Source organism: Haliotis rufescens, unplaced genomic scaffold, assembly GCF_023055435.1.
Source record: "Haliotis rufescens isolate VD_foot unplaced genomic scaffold, xgHalRufe1.0.p SCAF_36, whole genome shotgun sequence".
Taxonomy (NCBI): Eukaryota; Metazoa; Mollusca; class Gastropoda; order Lepetellida; family Haliotidae; genus Haliotis; species Haliotis rufescens.
The window spans coordinates 3261987-3288284 of NW_025964068.1; the positions used below are offsets into that span (position 1 = coordinate 3261987).

Below are 26298 nucleotides of genomic sequence, written 5' to 3' on the forward strand. Positions count from 1 at the left end.
ACAGTGGCTAGCAAAATCTCAGGATGCAAATTCAACAGTCTGGACTCTCTTTACAATCAACGTGTTTTACAGCTTGCAAATATAATTTTAGACCAACCAAATCACTTTTTATACCCTTGTTATGACGTTTTACCATCTGGAAGAAGATATCGTGTACCTTGTTTTAAATCAAATAGAGCCAAATCTTCATTTGTTCCCGTTAGTAGTTTATTTTTAAATGATGAACCAAGTCAACCTGACTCTTAATCATTGTTTAATTCTTATGTGCTTGTGTTAGTTCATATTTTATCTTCTTTAATAGTGCATATTTTGTTGCTTTATGTTATGCATGTATGTTCCGTGTGTATGTTTGTATGCATGGAGTGTTATGTAAGTTTGCATGGAGTGCTATGCATGAGTGCAGATATATGTGTGGGTCTGAAATTGTATTGTTCGTAATGAGTGTGTGTATACTCTTTTCACTTCAAATATTATCCAAATTCCCTTCGGGGTATAAAGCTTTATTCTAAATAACACTAACGGGGTTCGAACCTGGGACCTCTTGCTCTTCAGCATGATAAAGGCGACAGTGTAATTTTCAGCACCATTAAAACCATATCATTGGTGAACAGAATAACTATGTAAAAAGAATTTTATTCATTTTACTGAATACTAATGGAGTTGGAGTCCGAGCTGGTCTATTGCGCCAGAAACACAGGACAAAACTTTGTCCAGAAATTCTAAAATATAACTGTCTTCCACTGTTTTGCTGTTTGTTGATTCCAACACACCCTTAATCACTGCATTGTAGAAAATCACTGACGTGAAGTATTTACTAGTATCCAGCAGCAGTTCATAAATAAGTTCTCTGGCATGAATAACAAGTGGCAAGTCGGAATCGTCTATGTTTCCAACACTAAACTTGTTATACAGGATTCCTAAAAGCTTGTTTTCAATTGAAACACGTTTAACTCCAATTTCTCTGTCAAATATGGCATGCAAGAAGTTCGCTTTTGCCATTGCTGTTTGATCAATGTTTGTGAAATGGTGCAGTAGGTTATGTTTTTTAATACTGCATTGAAAAAGCTGAGGGATATAGGGGAAATTCTGCTATATAGCCATACTTCCCCCTTGTGTTAAGGGGGGAAATCTGACTCTAAAGCGGAAATATAGCTATGTAGTCATTTTTCCCCGGGGGAAATTTAGCTATATAGCGCTTTTTCCGGGGGGGGGGGGGGGGGGGGAAATAGGCTTTATAGCCCTCTTTCCGGGGAGAATTTAGGCTAGGGGGAAAATCCCACTCACTGACACCGGCTCTTGATATACACAACACATGTTAGGGGGTGAGGAGGAGGAGGAGGGAGGGGGAGCATTACACGAGTTTGTGTAAATATAGAAGTGATCTATCAAGTCCTGTCAAAATAAAACATTTCTCAAAGTAACAGTATGGTTGTTACAGACATTTTGAGAGAGTGATGTGTGCGAGGTAGGCAATGTTGTTTCACGCCACAGTCTGCAATCTTCAAGACACATCACTTCGGCCTGCAAATACCGATTCTTAAACAGGCTTAAAGTCAGTGGATGCGATGAAGCATTAATCAGTCAGTTCACCCAGTGTGACTATCCTTGCTGTAACCATTCAGTTCATGCAGTGTGACCTATCCTCGTTGTAATCAGTCAGTTCACCAAGTGTGACTATCCTCGTTGTAATCAGTCAGTTCATGCAGTGTGACTATCCTCGTTGTAATCAGTCAGTTCACCAAGTGTGACTATCCTCGTTGTAATCAGTCAGTTCATGCAATGTGACTATCCTCGTTGTAATCAGTCAGTTAATGCAATGTGACTATCCTCGTTGTAATCAGTCAGTTCATGCAGTGTGACCTATCCTCGATGTAATCAGTCAGTTCATGCAGTGTGACTATCCTCGTTGTAATCAGTCAGTTCATGCAGTGTGACTATCCTCGTTGTAATCAGTCAGTTCACCAAGTGTGACCTATCCTCGTTGTAATCAGTCAGTTCATGCAGTGTGACCTATCCTCGATGTAATCAGTCAGTTCATGCAGTGTGACTATCCTCGTTGTAATCAGTCAGTTCACCAAGTGTGACCTATCCTTGCTGTAATCAGTCAGTTCATGCAGTGTGACTATCCTCGATGTAATCAGTCAGTTCATGCAGTGTGACCTATCCTCGTTGTAATCAGTCAGTTCACCAAGTGTGACTATCCTCGTTGTAATCAGTCAGTTCACCAAGTGTGACTATCCTCGTTGTAATCAGTCAGTTCACCTAGTGTGACTATCCTTGCTGTAATCAGTCAGTTCACCAAGTGTGACCTATCCTTGCTGTAATCACTCAGTTCATGCAGTGTGACTATCCTTGCTGTAATCAGTCAGTTCATGCAGTGTGACTATCCTTGCTGTAATCAGTCAGTTCATGCAGTGTTACCTATCCTTGCTGTAATTAGTCAGTTCACCTAGTGTGACTATCCTTGCCGTAAGCAGTCAGTTCACCAAGTGTGACCTATCCTCGTTGTAATCAGTCAGTTCATGCAGTGTGACTATCCTCGTTGTAATCAGTCAGTTCACCAAGTGTGACCTATCCTCGTTGTAATCAGTCAGTTCATGCAGTGTGACCTATCCTCGTTGTAATCAGTCAGTTCATGCAGTGTGACCTATCCTTGCTGTAATCACTCAGTTCATGCAGTGTGACCTATCCTCGATATAATCAGTCAGTTCATGCAGTGTGACTATCCTCGTTGTAATCTCTCAGTTCATGCAGTGTGACTATCCTCGTTGTAATCAGCCAGTTCACCAAGTGTGACTATCCTCGTTGTAATCAGTCAGTTCACCAAGAGTGACCTTTCCTCGATGTAGCCAGCCACTTCACCTAGAGTGACCTATCCTCGATGTAATCAGTCAGTTCACCTAGTGTGACCTATCCTTGTCGTATTCAGTAAATTCACCAAGTGTGAGTATCTTCGATGTAATCAGTCAGTTCACCTAGTGTGACCTTTCCTCGATGTAGCCAGCCACTTCACCTAGAGTGACCTATCCTCGATGTAATCAGTCAGTTCACCTAGTGTGACCTATCCTTGTCGTATTCAGTAAATTCACCAAGTGTGAGTATCTTCGATGTAATCAGTCAGTTCACCTAGTGTGACCTTTCCTCGATGTAGCCAGCCACTTCACCTAGAGTGACCTATCCTCGATGTAATCAGTCAGTTCACCTAGTGTGACCTATCCTTGTCGTATTCAGTAAATTCACCAAGTGTGAGTATCTTCGATGTAATCAGTCAGTTCACCTAGTGTGACCTTTCCTCGATGTAGCCAGCCACTTCACCTAGAGTGACCTATCCTCGATGTAATCAGTCAGTTCACCTAGTGTGACCTATCCTTGTCGTATTCAGTAAATTCACCAAGTGTGAGTATCTTCGTTGTAATCAGTCAGTTCACCTAGTGTGACCTATCCTTGTCGTATTCAGTAAATTCACCAAGTGTGAGTAACTTCGTTGTAATCAGCCACTTCACCTAGAGTGACCTATCCTCGATGTAATCAGTCAGTTCACCTAGTGTGACCTATCCTCGTTGTATTCAGTAAATTCACCAAGTGTGAGTATCTTTGTTGTAATCAGTCAGTTAATGCAGTGTCAGTATCCTCGTTGTTATCACCCAGTTCACCTCAGTTCAATCAGATCTTACAGCTAACATTGGGAGCTGGTCAGTTATCATTACCGGTAATTGTCACTTATGCAGATAACATTTCGCATCGTTACACTAATTTATATTCCTACTTCTATACGAAGCGGTTATATAGATGCAATGTTATATACTTGTGGAAACAGTATCATACTTTGGCGCTATCAGGTATACAATGACATCAACCATGTGAAATTTATGAAACACTTTGATGTGAATTATATCGAAATCAACATTGTAATGAAATAGTGAAATTGTTACACTGGCCACAATAATATAGGTTTGATATACGCTTTCACATATCTAGACTATTCACGCGTGAAAGATATTAGTTATATATAATAGATCATATCATTATCTGTTTGTAATATAATTATCGTCTATATATGTTATTACATTGTTAAACACTTACTTACGTGAAAAGGTTAGTTACACAAACTATATCTATATATTTGGGATCATACGCATGTATATAGAAATAACAATTATATGAGGTGAGGTGAGGTGAGGTGAGGTGAGTAGAGGTGAAATTGGGTTTAACGTCAGGTCCAAGATTATTGCACTTATATAGCGATGTGCATGTGTGAGCAAGGATTATATCCTACCTAAATATTATCCCGGGGGAAGTTTAACTCTAGACTGTAGTATAGGATAGGATTAAACACACTGGTATGTGTTCAAACTCACTAGGGAGAATCATCCTGACACTAGAGAATTTCATTCCCGGGATAAAAATAAGGTAGGATAATGTTGACTCTTACATATGCACGTGTGTGTGTGTGTCTGCTTGTATTAGTCCGGACTGGTGCCAATTTATAGTGCTAGCTCATTGAGATACCATGTCGTAGTTTAACATGAATACCCCACTCAAACACCGAACTGACTCCGAGCCGACCAGTCTTGTTTTAACCCTTTAACGCCGAGCGCCAGACAGGGTAACAACAAGTACCATCTTTTAACGTCTTTTGGTATGACGCGGTCGGGGATCGAACCCCGGACCTTCCGCTCTCCAGGGTTAGAAACTAACAGCTTTTGTCCACTAGTCCTTATAATGATAACATATAGCAAAACCCTTAATATGGGCCAATTTCTACTAGTCCTTAGGATACCTTTACTATTGGGCAGTTTGGTAAGGACTACAGGACTAGTGCCAGTTTCTAACGCTGCTCTCCGGGCGGACGCTCTATCACTAGACCACGGAGAACAAATATGTAAAGCTCTTTATCAGTAGTGTGGACATTGTTGTTATACGCTGCCCACTGTAAAGAAACTACAGAATGTACGGCATTGATAGCTTACACCACATTAACATACACGTTTAATAGGCTCTACGGCTCATATCATGTTTAATTGCGACACGACTCACACAGCAGTTCGAAGCTAAGGGTACAAATTCTAGTGATAGGTTGAAATGTCAAAAAAGTTTTGTTTTATTTGTCCTATTGCATTAAAGCAATATCTTACTTACTTACTTTGGAGATTTAACGTGCGCTTTCCGACTGATGCGTATTTCGCACACGGGCCCGGCCAGGCCATTTAATGTGTTTCCGAAAGGGGCGAAAGTGGTCTGTGCAACCCAAGAGGGGGGGCCAAGAGGGGGGTTTTAGGGGTTGCTTATATAGAATTTGGGAATTTTGAGTTTTGGAATAGATGCCGATGGGATTGGGGAGGAGAACTAAGGGAGCTGGGTATGGTGGATGTTTGTTTGTTTATGTGATTTTGATTTGGTAGGTTATTGTGTTTTTAGATGCGTTTTATTAGTTCCGTTTTTATTAAGAATACGCCTAAGGCCTAAGCAATATCTGAGCTCAGGCAGTTGATGTGTCATGCATGTTTTTGACATTTTCATCATTTTTCACCAGGCGACTGCCGGGGGCATTTGCGGCATTTTTAGGAGGCTGTCAAGTCTCGGTGATCAATCGCCCCATGTCATCTAAGGACAACACGTGACAGGCAGCGGGGGCAATACCTATTGTTACGTATTTCCCACATAATTAACCCATTTGTGTGGACCGAGACCATCAACCAATCACACCGCTTCTTACAATCATCTGCTTCTGGCGGTCAGGGATGACACTTTATGGAGCGTCTCAGCCTGCCCAGACAACATATCGAGGTGTTGAACGCACGAGTGAAGGCAGCCAGATAGACAGGATTTAGTCATTCATACTCAAAATGGCGACCAGCGACAATCTCCATATGTTTGAAGACCACCCGCGTTGGGAAGAGTACAAGTTTGAAAAGCTGCGTCCCTCTACGACGTCATCTTCACCTGGAAAGAGGGTGAAGAAGAGGTACCAGCCACGTCGGTCTTTGGTCCGGAAGGAAGGAAAGAGCAACGTCGCTTACAGAGGTATCAGAAATAAGGGACTGCATTATGTGAAGGACTTTTACAATAGCTTACTTGATCTAAAATGGCGGTATGCATTTTTGGTATTGTTTGGCGGTTTCTTAGCGTCATACCTAACTTTCGCCATCTTATACTGGGTGTTAGGGTACGTGCACGGCGACTTCCATAACCTCCACAACCCGCATTGGGTACCTTGCTTTATGAAGGTCACGTCTTTCTGGGACAGTCTGTTATTCTCGATCGAGACCCAGTCGACAGTTGGCTACGGGACCCTGTACCCGTCTCCAGAGTGTGGGGCCGCCAACATCCCTCTCGTGTTCCTACAGATGACCCTCGGCGTTCTCCTTGAGGCCGTCATACTGGGCATGGTGTTTGTGAAGATTGCCCGCCCGAAGAACCGATGCCAGACGATCATGTTCAGCCGAAGCGTGTGTGTGTGCCAGGAAGACGGCGAGATGTGTCTCCAGATCCGTGTCGGCGACCTACGAAGTAAGACCCACCTGATTGACGCTAGTGTGTATGCAATGGTAGTCCAGAAAAACATATGCAAGGAGAAGTATGTGTACCCCTTGTACCAGCACAATATGGAACTCACATCGAACGGCATTAAGGAAAAAATCTTCCTCATCTGGCCGATGGTGCTGTCTCACAAGATCACTGAAAACAGCCCGCTGTGGAATGTCAGACCAGAGGATTTGTTTCTTGACAAATTCGAGATGATCATCTTCCTGGAAGGGACTATCGAGACGACGGGCGAGCTGATGCAGTCAAGGACCTCCTATTCAGCTTCTGAGATTATCTGGGGTCACAGGTTTGCCCGGATCGAAGAATACGATGAGAAAAGTAACTCATGGTGCATTGACTTTGTCCGCTTTGACAACGTGGTCCCCAGCCAGACCCCCAAGTGTAGTGCCAAGGAAGCCCAGCTCTTGTACAAAGGTACAGGCATTTTCAAGAATCTCGAGAAAGGGAGCAGCGGGAAAAGACGAGCCCAAAGCGAAACTGACGACATTGACTCGGTCTCTATAGCATCTGTCGACTCATATGGGACGGCGTCGGAGTCTCATAGCGACAACAACGACGACGACGATATAACAAGGTAAAGCTACTTAATCAAACCTCTACTATTTAAGCTAGGGACTAGTAAGGACTCAAACCACATGTAATAGACATTTTAACAAAGCAATCTTTAATTGACGTACGCGTTCTTGTTAATCAATATGTCGATTTGTCCATATCATTTGTTTACGCAACGGTTTTGAAAGTGATCATTACTTATAGACGAAGAAGATGTGTAACTGGATCCCAGGCCTATAAATAGGAGATACCCACTTGATATTTTGAGATTGGTTAATGCCAACAATCTGCTACACTAGTCAGTACGACATGGCCTATTGTTTTTGACATCACGAAGCACATTGATAAAATAAAGTTATCACGTGGCTATTCAAGGACACCGCGAGAGTGAATGCCTCACACGGTAATAGTACGTAATATATTGTACTTAACCAAATAACAGTATCCTTAATAAGTTTTTGTATTATTTCAGACGCCACTCAACAGCGAGCTTATAAGGACCAATACAAGAGGCATCTATCATTTCATGACCAGTGTTCACACGGGCTCATTGTATGGGAAATTAATTTCATTTATTGTAAAGGTTTAATCACTGCGTAATTTGTTTTCCGAAGGATAGAATTTGACATTTTATGTAGTTTAGAAAATGTGGTACTTCAGTCAGTTAATTTATTGTAAATATTCAAAGAAGTTCATTGTATATATACACATATATTATATACTTTTAATCATGTCTCAATTGATGTTTATACATAAATAAGTTTGTTGAATAAATTCATGTCTGCGAATTTTCCTGATTTGTTGGGCCAGTTTGTACATTGGGGGGTTAAGTGAACGGATATGTGGTGAGTGAGTGAGTGAGTGAGAGTGGTTACGAAGCTTCAGCCTCACTGGACAGGAATCACGACTGGTGTGCAGGTAGCTGGTGGTGGTGAGGATATGTTTGGTTACATCCAGGCTATTGAAAGGAAGCGGAACTCGGGACCAGTTTGGACCTGGGTTGTCTGGGGTGTTTCCGCTCTCTGTTACACTCAACAGCCACGAGTAGGAAGCAGATGGGTAGAGAGCAATACATCTGCACGTTCTCTTCTTTTAGTTCGCGTTGGTAATGTACGTTCGCTGCACATACTGCTAAATACAGCCGCTCACGGTCACCTGACTGCCACAGTCGGAATGTAACACCTGATCAATATCTTTATCAATCAGTGTCATCTCATATCATGTTCGATATACATGTTCTTCGTTCATATGGCCATGTGTGTCTCTAGTTGGTTATTAAGTCTGTTTAAGAATGTTTATTCACTCAGGTCTTGTGTTGTGTGGGTTGATCGTGTACAAAGGGGTGCCTCTGCTTAGCGAGCTGATCCCCACCCCAACCCCCTCTCACAGGTTATTAGTTCACTCCGAATTTGCCCAATCCAGTTGTAGAGTGATTATAGGATCTACGGCTTGGAGCCCACATTGTGACTTTCCCAATTTCATTAAAATCAGATCTTAGTTCTTGCTACCGCTAAACAAAGATCTAAGGACATCCCATTGCGGGTCACGTCAGACCGACCTTGTGCGAAATTTGACCGACCAATGGAGTGACCAATCAGAAGGCAGCTTTCTCGTGCTTTACGGCACTAATTTGAAATTGGCGACTACGCTTCGAAACATATTTTGACAAATTCTCGATTACAAATTTGAAACCTGAACAAAAGAACATTCTGGAATGGCTAATAGATGGTCTAGATTGTATGGATTCAGTCGTTATACCCGTAACTATCGTTCGGAATACCGCGTTAAGTTTTCGAGGTTGCATGATTAGAAATCACATTCCGACTGTCACTTTCATAATCTGGTAGGCGACGCGCTGATTGGTCGGATGAAAGGTCGTTCTGATGTGATCCCTAATGGGATGTCTTCAGATCTTTGTTTAGCGGTTGGGAGAACTAAGGTCTGATTTCCCTGTGTAGTGAGAGGAATCATGCCATTAGAGTTCACAGACAAACTCAAGGACTTGTTTCGTAAAAAAAAGGCTAATGGTGCCACTTTAGTAGCCTATTAATCGAAATGTAGAACTTATATAAATCGAAATTCCTCGTTACCATGATTATTTTCTCGTTATTTCGATTATTTTAAGTTTAATAAAAAATTATTTTTTAAAATCGAATTTGAAAAAATCATTGGAAATTACGAGAAAAAATGATTACAATAACGAGAAAATAATGGAAATTACGAAAATATAATCCAAGTAACAAGAAAATACTCGAAATTTCGAAAACATAAACAAATAATTGAAACTAAAGGAAACTTCGATTTAAAAACAATTAAGCTACCAAAGAGTCACCATCAGGCTTTCGTAGTTTCGAGCCCCCTGTTGGGGATGCTGCCTGCTGACCGAAAGATGAACCATAGCAGAAATAGTTGAGTGTGGATTCCTGTGTATAAGTATCTGGTCACGAATCCACGAAAAGGGCCATAGCGGTTACTTCCATTCTACCACATCCCCCAGGAATTCAGGACGATGTTTGTAAAATATTTTCCGTTTATTAGATGATGTACGGTATGAATCGTTGGTGTAGTTCTGCCTATACAAACCATAGTGTCCGGTTACAGGCTGACCCAAATGAGACTAGGTTTAGTTTTACACTGATGTCGTGGGTAAATATCAAATTGTTCTCACCAATTATGTTGAGTACTTTGGTTGTTAAAACTATTTTTAAAAACCCAACACATCATGTTAGTTGGACTCATTTTCACTCGTTAGTGGTTATTGTAGTGTTATTAATGGCTGTCGTTAGTGGTTATTGTAGTGTTGTAAATGGCTGTCGTTAGTGGTTATCGTAGTGTTGTTAATGGTTGTCGTAGTGTTGTTAATGGCTGTCGCTGGTGGTTATCGTAATGTTGTTAATGCCTGACGCAGTGTTGTTAATGGCTGTCGTAGTCTTTTTAATGCTTGTCGCAGTGTTGTTAATGGCTGTAGTAGTGTTGTTAATGGCTGTCGCTGGTGGTTATCGTAATGTTGTTAATGCTTGACGCAGTGTTGGTAATGGCTGTCGTAGTGGTTTTAATGCTTGTCGCAGTGTTGTTAATGGATGTCGTAGTGTTGTTAATGACTGTTGGTTATCGTAATGTTGTTAATGCTTGACGCAGTGTTGTTAATGGCTGTCGTAGTGTTGTTAATGACTTCGCTAGTGGTTATCGTAATGTTGTTAATGCTTGACGCAGTGTTGTTAATTGTTGTCGTAGTGTTGTTAATGGTTGTCGCTGGTGGTTATCGTAATGTTGTTAATGCTTGACGCAGTGTTGTTAATGGTTGTCGTAGTGTTGTTAATGGCTGTCGCTGGTGGTTATCGTAATGTTGTTTATGATTGACGCAGTGTTGTTAATGGTTGTCGTAGTGTTGTTAATGGCTGTCCCTGGTGGTTATCGTAATGTTGTTTATGATTGACGCAGTGTTGTTAATGGTTGTCGTAGTGTTGTTCATGGCTGTCGCTGGTGGTTATCGTAATGTTAATGCTTGACGCAGTGTTGTTAATGGTTGTCGTAGTGTTGTTAATGGCTGTCGCTGGTGGTTATCGTAATGTTGTTAATGCTTGACGCAGTGTTGTTAATGGTGGTCGTAGTGTTGTTAATGGCTGTCGCCGGTGGTTATCGTAATGTTGTTAATGCTTGACGCAGTGTTGTTAATGGTTGTCGTAGTGTTTTAATGGCTGTCGCTGGTGGTTATCGTTATGTTGTTTATGATTGACGCAGTGTTGTTAATGGTTGTCGTAGTGTTCATGGCTGTCGCTGGTGGTTATCGTAATATTGTTAATGCTTGACGCAGTGTTGTTAATGGCTGTCGTAGTGTTGTTAATGACTTCGCTGGTGGTTATCGTAATGTTAATGCTTGACGCAGTATTGTTAATTGTTGTCGTAGTGTTGTTAATGGCTGTCGCTGGTGGTTATCGTAATGTTGTTAATGCTTGACGCAGTGTTGTTAATGGCTGTCGTAGTGTTGTTAATGACTTCGCTGGTGGTTATCGTAATGTTGTTAATGCTTGACGCAGTGTTGTTAATTGTTGTCGTAGTGTTGTTAATGGTTGTCGCCGGTGGTTATCGTAATGTTGTTAATGCTTGACGCAGTGTTGTTAATGGTTGTCGTAGTGTTGTTAATGGCTGTCGCTGGTGGTTATCGTAATGTTGTTAATGCTTGACGCAGTGTTGTTAATGGTTGTCGTAGTGTTGTTAATGGCTGTCGCCGCTGGTTATCGTAATGTTGTTAATGCTTGACGCAGTGTTGTTAATGGTTGTCGTAGTGTTTTAATGCTTGTCGCAGTGTTGTTAATGGTTGTCGTTAGTGATTGCCGTAGTGTCGTTACTGATTGTCGCAGTGTTGTTAATAACTGTTGTAGTGTTGTTGATGGCTGTAGTGTTCTGAATTATTGCTTCACGATGACATTTGCAGACAGCTGTACCGAGGTACACAAATAAGGAACGCGGGCTATAGACGTCAGCAAAATTCAATCAGTTTTAAATCGTATTACAAATATGGCGATTTCGGGCAGAAAACCAGTACTTAGGCTTTGAGACACACATATGAAAATGTCGATATCCATACAGAAATCTAGATGGAAAACACATAAATCATTGCATGATTTCGTAAAAGTTATTAAAACATTGACCCAACATCATATCACTTTGCAAGGAAAGCATTGAACTGGAACGGTCTTTCTATACTCATACAAAACAAATCTGTGACGTCACTAAATCGTTTAGATGATCCGGGTTCTTTCACGAATGGACAATAATTTATAGGTTGTCAGAAATTGATGCATACGTTATCATGAACTCACATATCAATCATTGTACATTTGGAATTGACGGAACTAACAAAATATTTTGAAATTTCATATTTTGTCGGAACAATCTGTCGCAAGCGGGCGCGAACCGGCATCATATAATTTGCGTGCGTGTAAAAGACAACCACAGCTACTGCAGCAGATTTCTAAAATCAGTGAAGGCTCAGAAAATAAGGAATACTATTACATCATATTGGCTACAAGGACGGTATGTTAAAGTAATTGTTCAGGCTCTAGGATGTGTGCGATGTGCGTCAACATGTTGTGCTTTTTAAAACAACCAAATGTTCAGGATCCCACGAAAGTGTAAAGGTCGTTGTTCCACGCATTGTAAAATAACTAGCGACTAGGCTATTTATATTACGCATATTTCCACACAACACAGGGGCATTCTCAAAGCGCTATTATTAGCCCGGTCACTGGATCAATGTGCACTCAACAATCATTCTCAGCTCCCTAGGGAGTATACAACCCAGGCTGCCAAGAAGGTTTAACAACCACATTACCATCTTATCCTACCGCTACAAAACCAGATACTTTTTTATTTAAAACTGTGAGCTCTTATTCTTTTTGGAGATAAACAACAATGTAATTTTTGTAGCAGACTATGTCAATTGTTTAATACTATAGTCTGAAGAATAACTATATTCTGGGTCTTTTTATTTTTTTAGATAAAATCACTTCCTTAAATTTCTCAAGAAATACGTAATCCTCATGTTCCCGTCGTGGTATGAAAGAAATATTTCTGAAACACACCTCGCCTAACATACGAATTCGATTCGAATCTTTGGCACATAAACAACAAGCTTAAAACAACAACATGGCACGACTGAACGGTGCAGGAACCCTGTAGAACTACACATACCACCACTTATTCGAATAAACGATAGCATCATGTATGGAAATAGTTTAGGCCGGGACGGACATACATAGAAGCAGGATGAGACTTATACGATATACGGTATATCATGCCATGCCCCACACCAAGAAGACTAGGTCAGTCCGTCAGTAGATTCTGCCGTGACAGGATGACAGGAGAGGTGTGTGCAGTGGCCCTGCTGGTGCTGCTCCATCTCCACAAGGCTTGTTGTCACGCGGACAACTATGACTACATTCAGACTCTCCATGATCGCGTTGAAGAAATGGAGGAGGACATGGCCGACGGTTTAGACAGAGTTGAGGACGCCGTTTTCCAAGTCCAGGAAGATGTGAAACTAATAAGAACTGAAACTGAAAGAAAACTTAAAAGACAAATACGGAATGTTAAGAGTGAGTGGAATCACCGTCTGAAGAGTGAGATGGTCCCATTGATACTGCCCGAATTGGTGTCCAAAGCTGTGAAAGAACATCTTCAGAATGAAAAGACGGCCAACGACATATCTGGTGCTTACGCTAAGGAAGTTCAACACCTCAGGCAACGAATGCGTATTCTGAAACTTGAAATTAGTGACTTGAGGAAGGGTTTCGGCAATGTGCAGCGGGAGAATAATGTTCTGAAGGAGGAATTACAGAAGATGCAACGTCAGTTTGACATTCACCCGAATCTCACTCAGCCGCCTAACAAGACTCTTAAAGGCGACCCCCCATCTGTAACAGTGACGGCACAGGCAACGTCGATAACACATGTCACCGTGGAAACAACTCAAGAATCGTCTGCGGATACAACTACTTTACCTGTTTCACCTCCTTCTATTTCATCTGCAACAGATAAGGTAGACCGCCGTCTGCTTGTAGTGCCCTTTGCTTCAAGCTATTATGAACAACTTCAGACACTGAAAATAGGATACCATTGGAGCGAAACGTACGATGCGTATCCTGTGAACATAAGATACGTATTGTCTGTGGCGTACGTATCCTCTCGTCGGACACTGCTGCTGTCAACATACGACCCTGATATGATTCTGTCGTTTCCTTTGGACAACAACCAGACGTCAGTCCTAAAGTACGATGTGGCAAGCAGTGGGATGGCCATAGACGAAGGGAGACAACTCGTGATTCACACTGACTGGCGCAGGAAGTCTGTCAACATAATGACATCGACTGGCAGGGATTACATCCCCTTGTTAAACTTACCCAACGACGGTAGTCCTGTAAATAGTATTGCCTTGGATGAAGAAAACATGTTGATATATGTATGTGATAACCATAAACTCTATTCTCTAACATACATTGGGCTAAATGTTCGCGTTATTATCAGATCATCATATCTGTCTGCTCTGGCGTTTCATCCCGGAAACAATGTGTTGTACTTCAGTGAAGGGACTAACGTCATGATCTATTTCCCATCAAATGAGACCGCGGTATTGATAAATAGACTGTCAGTCACGCCACGGTCGTTTCAGTTGTTGAGGACATATGGCGAGAGGCTGTTCCTTAGTGGCGTTGATGGAGGCGTAGTTGACGTGATCTATCTCGGAGGTAACTTTCGGTACCATCTGCCTCGGCCAGGGATGGGCGGGTACATGATATGTTTCATCCATTAATCAGTTCTCGATAAGCAGGGTTCCTTCCCTTAGTCGTAATAGGATCCGCTGGTCGTGAGCTCCAACCCAATGTGTTCGTATCAGTCCTGTTAGAGATAAACGTGATGGATTACATTCTGACCTCGGCCACCCTCACAGGCTTTTCGACCCAACCACACACTATTGCCGTTGAACTACGAGTACTTCACAGAGTGGGTGTGCTCTTATATAGTTAAACAGAGGTTTTGTTGTTAAGATGAAGCGGATGCGAGAGTGACCCAGGGCCAGCTGCTGAGTGTGATAGGAAAGTTCCACGTGACACAGGCTGCAGTCTACGATCTCGTGTTTCGTGCTGACAGACCACGGATCATAACCGGGAAAACTCCTGACCTCACGACCAGCGGAACCTGACAAGGCAAAGATACACAACTCTGCAAAGCAAGCTGCGACCAGTAAGCTCCCAGTGTATCCATCTAGGGCCTCTTTTGTATCACATGTCCAAAACTTCAATGAGAGGTGTGGCGTCGTATTCGAAAAAACCATCCCCTGGAGACACGTCACTGTGTAATTAGGGTATAATCATTAACTAGATGGACATAGGAAAAGTTCATCTATCAGGCTAACTGGTATAGTACTAGTAGTAAATGTAAACTTAAGTTTGATGAAACTTGTCAGGGCCAGAGTCTTGCCTCCCATTAACAGACATTATCACGGGAATAAAGATGAAGATGGTTTTGAGGCGCAAACCATCCCAAGTGACGTAATGAGTACAATGGACAAGGCTATTACACTCATTGTTCTCTTTGTTCCTTTCTTTTAAACTTGAACGAAGGTCAATGTTAGTTCTACAATACATACAATTGAAGTTAGAATGGTGTTTATTTTCAACTTATTCCTACCTAAGAGTTTATAAATTAACTTAAAAATTCTTAGGTCACTTGGTGAGGCGGGATTAAATGGGGTTTAACTTCGCGTTCCAGATTATTGCAGTTATATAGCCCCCTAATGCCGAACGCCAGGACCATCTTTTCACGTATTTTTGTATGACGCGCCCGAGGATCGAACCCCCGACCTTCTGCTCTACGGGCGGACGCTCTACCACTAAACCACGTAGGCGGTCAGGTCACTTAGCGTCCATAGATATAGATATAAACGTTGTGAAATATATATGGTCACAAAATGTATTTCCAAATTTGTTTGCATCAGTCATATCGGAATAAGTAACAATCATGCATCTTTCGTCAACATCTCCTCGGAAGCCACTGAAAGTTCACATGCTTGTGAATTTGTTCAAGAGTTCGAGCCCGATTCAATATGGGCCCAAAACAGCCATATTGAACAATCTGTTTATGTCTATTACTTGACCATTTCTGTGAAAAGGAAATTACATTTGGTACATACATGTAGTTAGTTAGGGGTGGGACTCAACAGACATATGTTCCGGTATTGTTCTGTAACATATTAACATTTTGACCCTGTTTTGACCCTGTTTTGACCATGCTTTTATTTTTATTTTACAAATGCACATTTTTCCTCTATAAATTTCTCTTCTCCTGAATATGCTGAAACAGCCAAAAAAGAGGGAGCTGTACTTTGGCATGTATGTTTATCCTCGTGGAGACATTGTATTTTGTCCAAATCATTAGATTTTAGTCTTCAGTATTTATACAGGAACTATTTGAATGGCAATGCTCATAACAACCTTTCTTGTCTATCTTTGTTGACATTTTACACCGTCCACTACATATACAGGTAAGCTACAGTGTTTTGTATACCACAGTTACGTTATTTATGTACAAATGTAAAAATTGCAAGTACTTCCATGACGTAGTTGGCTAACCAAGCACCTTTTTACGTCCCCAACTGTAGGTCAAGTCTATGATAAAGTATGGGAGGTATGATAACCTTAGCGCTACGATAGCTTTGTGGAACGGACCACTGAATTCTAAAGTTGGGCTGTTGTATGGTATTAAATTAATACGTGTCGATGTTGGACGTGTTTGAAGTATTATTCTGTTAAACTCAATTGGATTATGATGTGAATCGCGTAGATGTCAGCCTTTTCACACACGACAGCGAAATTTATAAACGGCAAGTAATAAATAAAATACTAAGATCGCTCACGTGTAGTACCAATTTTATTTAACTCGTGAACAGTTCTGGTATTACACGGGAGCTCGTTCAGTTTTCTATATATGCATACTCGATGAACTCAGCAACCGTGTTGCTAGGCTGACATCGCATGGCATTGATTCGCAGGTGTTTCTTGCAACAAACTTTTACAAATTACGCCATAGGGTATTGTGACGTGCTTGTAAACTGTGTGGATCGTAGCGCAATGATAACGCCACACTCAGCAATATTCCACCTATATGACGGCGGTTTGTAAATAAACGAGTCTGGACCACACAATCCAGTGATTGATATCATGAACATCAATCCACGCAATAGGGAAACGATGACATGGATCTACCAAGTCAGCGAGCCTGAGCACCCGATCCCGTCAGTCACCTCTACGACAAGCATAGTCGCCTTTTACGGCATGCATGGGTTGCGGAAGACCTATTATAACTCCAATCTTCACGGTACGAAAGTCAATGTAAAGTATGGAAGTAACGATCACCATATAGCTGCGATAGCTTTGTGTCACGCACCCTGAACTTAAAGGGAGGCCGTTGTAGTGTACGTGTCAACTTCTAATGTGTTTGAAGCATTATTCTTTTAAACACAATAAGATCGCGTAAATGTCTGCCAATTTATTACACACGACAGTGACATTTATAAAAAAATAAGTTTTAACGGAAAGTAATAACTAAAATACCAAACTCGCTTTCGCTCGTCAGATACATGTACTTGAACTATTCAGTAGTTTCATAAAATTTGTATGACACGGGAGCTCGTTTAGTATTCTATACGTACAATGAACTAACAAACACAGTTATCATTGTTAATAATTCAAATACTACTATCTATATAACATCAATGTCAGTGAAGATCCGGGGTAGAATAGGTCTTCAGCAACCCATGCATGCCGTAAAAGGCGACAATGCTTGTCGCAAGAGGCGACTAACAGGATCGGGTAGTCAGGCTCGCTGACTTGGTTGAAGCATGTCATCGATTCCAATTGCGTGGATCGATACTCATGATATCAATCACTGGATTGTCTGGTCCAGACTCGATTATTTACAGACCGCCATCATATAGCTGGAAAATTGCTGACTGCGGCGTAAAACATCCAACCAATCAACATCAGTGTTAGAAATCCTGTATTTCGGTTGTCATCATAAAACAATCTTTAGAATGTTCACTGTCAATTATCCATGATAAGTTGTGCAAGCAATAGTATCTTGCTACCCAGTTCTCTTGCGCCTGCGCAAGGCGGAAACTTCTCTCTTCTTCCACGCATCAATCATCTTAGAGGTATTGTTCTTTGAACTATTAACAAGGATAACTATTGTTTGATCATTCTTACGAATACATAAACCACTATTGCATCAGTAGTATAGGTAATGGGGGTGCTGGCTCACTTCCACTGGAGCCAGATTTATACACCTATACCACTACTACAGAGGGAATTTTTGTAATGAAAAAACGCTGATGCGCATCAACGATCGTCATGACACGTATTAAAAGAAACATCAATATTAATTTATAATGAATTGAATTTACTATAGCCAACGAGGATATTGGAAAGGTATAGGAGCAATACAAAAATTAGCCACTGCGGCTAAGGTATCTAAAGATGTGGCCAAGAATTGGTTAAAGAAACAAGCGATGTGGCAAATATACTTACCGGCACAGCGTTATATACCGAGGAAGAAGTTTGATATTTTTACAACGAATGAAGTTTATCAGGCTGACCTCTTGTTTCTTCCCCATGATAAGGTAAGATGCAAAACGTATAAATACGCTTTAACCGTAGTGGATGTGGCTGGTCGATACAAAGAGGCTGAGCCATTAACCTCGAAAGATTCAACAGAAGTAGCTAATGCATATATAAACGCGGACCACTAAAATGGCCGAAGCTATTTCAAGTAGATCCTGGTCGCGAGTTTATGGGATCAGTAACTAAACTGTTAACAAAGCACGATGTCGAAATCAGGCGTGGTGAAAAAGAGGCCCACCGTAGTCAAGCTATCGTTGAAAGATTTAACCGGACATTAGCGGAACGTTTGTTTGGCTATCAGTATGGGATCGAAATGAAATCGGAACGATTAAGATCAACCGAATGGTTGACACGATTATCAGCTGTTGTATCAGCGCTGAATAATGAAGTAACGAGATTAATCGGGAAGAAACCCAGAGCAAAGGTGGGTTCTAACATCTAGTTATACCCTGGATAGTTCACAGTCAACTGCATTTAAAGGGAATAGAGCCCATATTCCTCACCCATCCAAGTGGGTGTCGTTTAGGGCTCGGTCACACATACAGGATTTTTACTGCCGTCCTTGATAGGGCCATTCCCGATTAAAATTTGTGAAAAGTGTGATCAAGATCCTGTGATTCGTGGCGGGAAATTCACAAACAATCAGATATTGTTCAGGAAGCGTCCCGATTCAGCCGTTTCCAGCCGAATTCGTCCCGAATCTGAACCGATTTGTATCTTCCGCATGGTACAAAACGACTGAATCTGTCCCGACAGTGTCCTGATTCTCCCAAATGCGATCCGACAGAGACCTGACAGTGACCGGATAGTGAACCGACTAAGACGGTTCGCATTCGGCAAGATCTGGACGCAATCTGGACTCAATCGACAAGAAACGGCAATGAACAATTCATGCCCGTTCATCACGACAGCGTCCCGATCCACAGGACACCCTCCAGACAACACAGGACATTGTTACGATTTTGATCCGATACAGCAGAATGTTTCACGACATAGTCACGATTGTAAGTCACAAAATCGGCTGTGTTTCTCGAATGTTACAGGACGCACATACCGTCGGGGGTACCGCTGGCAACCATTGAACCAACCTCATAATCTTGAGAAAGCGATCTACTGGTGGGGAAAGTTTCCCTTTGTGAAGAAATTTTGCTCCCAGAAACCCGGGATATTTATTTATATATTTCTCCATGTCACAAGTTTCTACGGCAGTAATCATTTTCCTCTGTGGGTGAGGCGTCACTCTGGCATCAGCAGCATAATCATTAGTTCACCATGACAACATCCATGGGTTACAAATGGCCTCATCTCATTGGCTTACACAATTGAGACATGCATCACTAGTCCCTGGCATAGCAGCCTTATGTATTCCCATCTGACAGAATGAATCTGTGAAGTATTGATGATATCATGGACACACAATCAGCCAGGTCACACAGTGTGACCACCCAATCCATGTAGGAAAAGCAAGAATTGAATGCAGATCTCGGCTCAGTTTCCACTAAAGCTGATCTTATGGTTTTAAACTCCTATACTGTAACATTGACTTTCAACACTCATAGCGCCAAGGTCTTCAATTCATGAAACAGGATGATGCCATTATCCAAACAAAACAAAAACATGTTTATGAGAAATAGTGTATTCATAAATGTAATAACACACTGTATAGTATGTATAAAGTTTTTATATACAAACAGTACGCCAATATATATATATATATATATATTTGTACCTGTAACAAAACAATATAAATATATGAAGGTAACTCGAGCAAAGGTTGATCATATAGCATTGTGAGCAGTCATGTGATCAGTTCTGGTGTAGAAAAAATATCTTTGTGATAAGAAATGTGGTTGTGAGTTCCAGATTAAGGAGAAACATCCTATTGAGCTACCTATCATGACAATACAAATATAGCCAGTGTTCCTTTGCTTGCACCATAGTAAAATATTCAGGGTGGGGTTGATGGCAGTTTCGTTAGAGAAAGAATATATTTTTCGGTCACTGTTTCAAGACAGACCCGTTTCTCTCACAAACACCGCAAGAATATCAAATGGCTGCACCTGCAATTTGGTTGAGATCTCCAGTTACATCCCTTGATCTTGTATCACCACCATGCAAATAAGAAGTCCTACCCTGTACTATGGCCAATACGAAACCATTTGAAAAAGACATCAGTAGATACAGATTACCGTTTTGTCTAACCCAGTGGAGTTTGTCATAAAAACTCAGGACAACTGATATTACACATTTATTACTTAACAATCTGTTTGCTACAGAACCATGATTTTGCCTTATAAGGGGTTCAGCGATCAACATTGAGCATTTCTTTGATGACAGATGACATCTGTTTATTTGAAAAAGACCCAATCCAAAAAAGGAACTGTTCTGAATAAAGTAACAGTTTGAGAAAACAAGTACACATCTCACTGACCTGTTCTGAAATAAAGTCAATACACATTTTTTTATACCACAATGATGACCAGAAAGGCCAGTCAAGCCAGTGGTAGATAGCATGACTACACATTGGGGGAACCTGTGGCTGATAGCGTAAGCACAGAACAGACTACCCTGTGGTAAGTGGTTAACAAAATGACCAAAGAATAGGTTAGCCAGAGGTTGATAGCATAATCACACACTGGGTGAGCCAATGGATGATAACATAAACACATATACATGGCATGTCTGTGGTTGATAACCATTTGTCACCACTGGCATGTTTCCGTAACCTACGACAAGGTGCGTCCCCCTCTCAAAGGCTGCCATGTGTTGAAACAGCGCAATCCAATCAGAATGCACATCAGGATATTGGTACTTCGACCAATATAATCCTGAGTGTTTAAATTAATATTGGCAATATTTGGGTTTTTTAAAACTATGGTATGGAGATGTAGAATGTCAGTTCCCTACCACAGTGTATACAGATACCAGAAATGTGTTATATAAACTGATGTTGATACTTGTAGGGCTATAATGCACGATAGATTCAAATGTACAAGTGCGACTGTTTACATTGAAGAAACGGTTCAGCTGACTGCGAGATCCGTTCATTTAAGCTATAACTTGACCTGGATTTACAAAACAATATTCAGTGTAATATCCCTTTGTATAATATACCAAGAGTTCAAAAATGTATTAAAGTAATTAACTAATCACCAACATCTCAAACTAAGTATACATGTAACTCTCATTAAGTTATATTGTGTTGTGGACATTAGTCCTTGGCGATATTTACACATGTGATAGTACAACACCAATATTGTTAATGCTGCATTAAATATATACAAAAACATGAGTAATTTGCATACAGGTTAATAAAAGATATGTTGTACTGAACTACAAAAAAAAAATGGCTGAAATTGCTAAGGTCATTAATATTTCTCATGGTGTTCATGGATCATGTCAAAAGTACACAATTAAAGCCAATGTCAGCTCAGCTGAGTTTAGTTTGTGTCCCAATTGATAGCTTGTATTAACAATCTTTAGATATTACTTTGTCCCACACTGGTCTGGGGTAACATAGTAACATAATGACAGACAATAGACTTTAATAACCAGTGCTTCAACAATGATGTTTACCTTTGCTTTATTTAATACGTGGATTTGTTTAGATGGATAAACATCAACATTAAGGCTGCAGTCATATGTTTAAAACAGATTTAATTGCTATAAATATATGTTTGGGGACTATCTGATGCTGTGAGATACCCCTACACACACCTCTTTGTTATGTCCGATCTGGGTAACATACCTCAAATACATGAACAAGAGATAACTGACCAGAAACATACAGGTTGCAAGGAATAGATTGATTACACAATAAATATTCACAACAATATGATGGTATAACACAAACCCTAAATGCAAACACATATAAGATCTGAACAAATTATTTCGAAATTTGTAAAAGAAAACTCTTGCATAAAAGGAGGCTATCGTAAAAAGCTCAGCATTAAATACTTACAGAAAGTGTTCTAATGTAATATGTTTTATGAGTTTCAAATGACCTTAACGGGTGACAGATATTCTGGTTTATTAATCCTGGAAGAGACTGGCATATGTCTCCCACAATATTTAATCAGTTAAATACCAACTATGCCAAACCTGTTTCTGCTCAGTTACATGTCTTTAAATTACTTGATATGATTGTAATTCTTCTTTTTCTCTTAACTCTCGTACATGTGTATTTGAACTAACCTTGAATGTTAAAGCTTGTTTGTTGTTTAACGTCGCATTAAGCAATAATCCACCATTATGACATCTGTTTGTACACAATCAAGTCTTCACCAGGCAAACAGTAACTGATAGTGTAAGCAACGATCCACGCTATCAGGGTAGAATAGTACGCAACCAACCAAGTACCCGAGACTGACCACCCCATCCATTAACATGCCTCTTACAAGCATAGGCTACTTGAGATTCCCCACAGGGTTTGAATATTAAAATGTTGATGGTATATCTTTAGGAATATTTCTATACATCTGAAGACATGGTGGACAAGACATTCCTTCATGATCTTATTTAATTAATTCATATGAAATGTATGTACTATTTCTTAATGCTGTCCATGGAAGGAAAGATTCAGTCAAAAATAAATGAGTCTTAACAATGAAAATACCAAAGCAACCCTCGTCTTGTCAGTTTTCTTCATCTAATTTTAATATCTTATTTCAAAATTAATAATTTGCAAATAAAAGATGAACAGCTGAGAATGAATGAGTTGAATGGCTTGCCATAAACACTCTTTGTACAATAGGATATGTTTATATTAGACAGGTTCAATACTTTTACAATAGGAGTAAGCAAGTGCTGTTGTGTAACGGCTACATCAATTTTACTATAAGACGCAGGTAAAATAAGAGTTATCATTCTTGCTTGAAGTAGTTCTAGTGATCATATATTTGAAACCTTCGAGAGGGGCACGAGTCTACATTCGGCTTGTCCTGGAATTGGACGAATTGGTCATGAATGATTGATAACATGAGCACAGATCTGAAAAGTGTGTGGCTAAAAGATGAGAACACATCGATAAAGTCTGTGCTTGATCCCATGCTGCAGGGATTGGGCAAGTTGATGGTTGATCTTAGAAGCACCAATCCAAATCTTCAAGGTGAAAGGATATCCAGGAAAACTAAAATTCCTGTCACTTTATCAATATCACACATCAACAATCCTCGCACAGTCAAACTCTAAATAACAACAGTCAATACCAAAATGTACAACCCACAACGGAATAACAGTCAGTCCCTGAGCACTAGTTGTAAACATAAGTTTTGATGAGTTCATAATTTTTAATGTAACAAAATGCAACTTGAAGTTCATGAGTTGACTGTACCATTCACAGCTCTCCGCCATTGTGGCCATGCAATACCCATTTGACTTGTGATAATCATTGGGTTGGAAGAGTCCGGAGACTTGCGTAGGGAGGTGTCATCGGAACACAAGGGGACACAAGCGGAACACAACTGAGATAATGATGATAGAAAACATTAAGTAATGCGGCTACTTATATTCATATATAACTCCAAGTATAAAAGATGTTTACAAGTTAACAACCATTGTCAGTGGTCAAGATACAGTGGGTATCTACAAAATATAAACATGATACATTGATTATATATATCATTTCTATGTCTGTTATTCAAGATCTGTGTATCAATACCAACTAATCTGCACAAAGGAGGACTTACAGGACATTAAAATGACAAGTAAAATGCAAATAAGTCTATCACCATAGCAGAATTAAATTTGCCCCCAACAATCTGGGTAAATAGTTCTTCTGTGTTCATGTACTAAGATGTTCTCTAATATGAGCGCTGACCATGTGGAATGTTTCTTCACCATCACTCCTTAAACCAAAATTTCAAGATTCACCTAAAATAAATATTGTTGATTCTTTTCTAATCATTCATATTTTCTAATTGCTAGAATGTTTTACATTTATATATGATGGGGTAATTACACTGTACAGAATAAAATATGTCCAAATCAACTCTTTCCTGAAAGCACAGCTGAACCTTTTTGATAAAAATCCCAAGTTAGAAGTTTCCATGTGAATCACCTGGCAATCACTCCTCCACCATCCAGTGTTGTACATCTCCAATCTATTAGGTTACATACCCTGGCTCGACTTGTCACTGTGGCACTGTATGCATCACTTGTAGCCAGGACTTCGCACAGACGTTCTCTCACACATCAGCTTGAAATGAACAACCACACAGACTCTTCCCAACTGTAGTTGAATACATCAACATTCAAAATTGTGGCCTCATGTAAGTGAAAACCCATTAATCGAATCAGAAGACTGTAAGAAATGTATTATTAGTTTGACTTAAAGCTTTCCTGAGGCAAGTCCATGTGCTACCAGTCACTACCAGTTGTATTTGTCCGCAACAAAACCAGTAGTAGTGTATTCGAGATTATTACAATCATGCAAGAATAATAATATTTGATTTGATGGCTATTATAAGCCTTGGCATTCACATCAGAGTAAACACAATGGTATGGTGGCGATTGGGTCATAGGTATATATATCATAATATATTGCTCAACATTTGCTTAGGACCAAAATAGTCATCTATAGTAAGGTGTGGTCCTTAGCAATGTTGAGTAGTATAGAATGAAGATACACTACTCTAGATAATACATGAGGCTACGGGTAACTATGAATATGGCTAACTGCCTCGCTGCCACGTTCACGTCCAGCCTGAAAGCAGGTGACTGAACAACACTTCCTTTAGAAACTACCCCTCAATGTTTTCACCACTGATACCAGTAACTTCCACCAACAATGTTTGACACCAGCACAGACCTGGACTGCAAAGGGATACATAGTTACAGTAGTGTAGTAGTGTACAGCATCATAACAAGGCACAATACTACAATGTGCAGTGGTAAGGATAAAATTAGCATCCACACAAATACCAACTGTAGAGACATAGCCATCATGGCTAGGAATACATGTCCTCATACATCAACAGTTATCAAGTCACATCCTGTCTAAAGCAGCAGACACTAGTAAAAATAAAACAAAACAAAACATCAAACACAAAGTCAATATTCTATAACAACATGGCAAATATCAGTAAAGTGACTAGAAGCTAAGTATGTTCATGAATTGTTGAAGTAATATTTAAAACAATATAACAATTAACTTCTTTCAGTGGCATTTAGAAGTTGGTGTGATGAAGAAAGGCAAGTTCTATGGAACTTGCTTTATAAAGATGTTAGGATCTACACCGAAAAGTCGCACTAATTGTAATAAGAAAGTTGTTCATCCATAGAACTGTCTTTCTTCAATATAACAATTGTTTATGGCACAGAAAGGAAATGTTTTATCATACAGGTCATGTTAATTGTCTACAATGATTATGACCTTATTCTCAATATACATTTTTGTCACACAGCATCAGTTCATTTACAGTGATGTTAGGATATAAATTTGAAATAAATTAAGGAACTGTTTAAGATTTTTGGTCACAGACCTTTCTTTATAATAATTATAAGTATCAAACAGTCAAAACTTCCATATGGTCCAGATTGGACTTTTCCCAGTCTTGATGCAGACTACAACTGTGTTTATGCTGGAGCGGTTTTACTGATGTCTCATTGCAAAAGCACCAAAACTACAAACTGAGCTAAATGCATACATGTAGAGGAGCAACACATGACCACAGAGTCTACAAGAGAAGCAGCACTAATTAACAGTCTCCCTCTGGGACCTGCATACAAACATTCTTCTCTGAAAATGTTCTTACCTCAATGTCAGAATGATGAGACCTGATTGGTTTACGTGATCTTGATAAAATACTATGTATCATCCCTTGGAGGGAAACAAATTTCTCAGAGGGAGAATAAACTGCTTATACCCCACCTAGAACAAGACAGGCTGCGTGTGGATTTCTGGTGGGAGAATAAATCTCTTACACCCTGCTTTGAAAAAAAAAGCCACACGCTTTTTCCAAGTCAATGAATATCACGTGACATTGCACAAGTTCACCTCAGCTCAATCGGACAGCTGTTTTCT

General features: G+C 40.2%; 1 protein-coding gene across 1 annotated transcript; it reads left to right on the forward strand.

Moving 5' to 3' along the window:
* Positions 1-5686: 5686 nt before the first annotated feature.
* On the forward strand, positions 5687-7886 carry LOC124147697 (G protein-activated inward rectifier potassium channel 3-like). The gene is made up of 2 exons (XM_046518437.2): positions 5687-7120; positions 7571-7886. The coding sequence occupies exons 1-2, from the start codon at positions 5847-5849 to the stop codon at positions 7593-7595; spliced, it is 1299 nt and encodes a 432-aa protein (XP_046374393.1). The 5' UTR covers positions 5687-5846; the 3' UTR covers positions 7596-7886.
* Positions 7887-26298: the final 18412 nt, after the last annotated feature.

Coding starts and splice junctions, on each gene's coding strand:
- LOC124147697 (XM_046518437.2), top strand. CDS start 5,847: ATGGCGACCAGCGACAATCTCCATATGTTTGAAGACCACCCGCGTTGG. Junction 7,121..7,570: donor GACGACGACGATATAACAAG/GTAAAGCTACTT, acceptor GTATTATTTCAG/ACGCCACTCAACAGCGAGCT.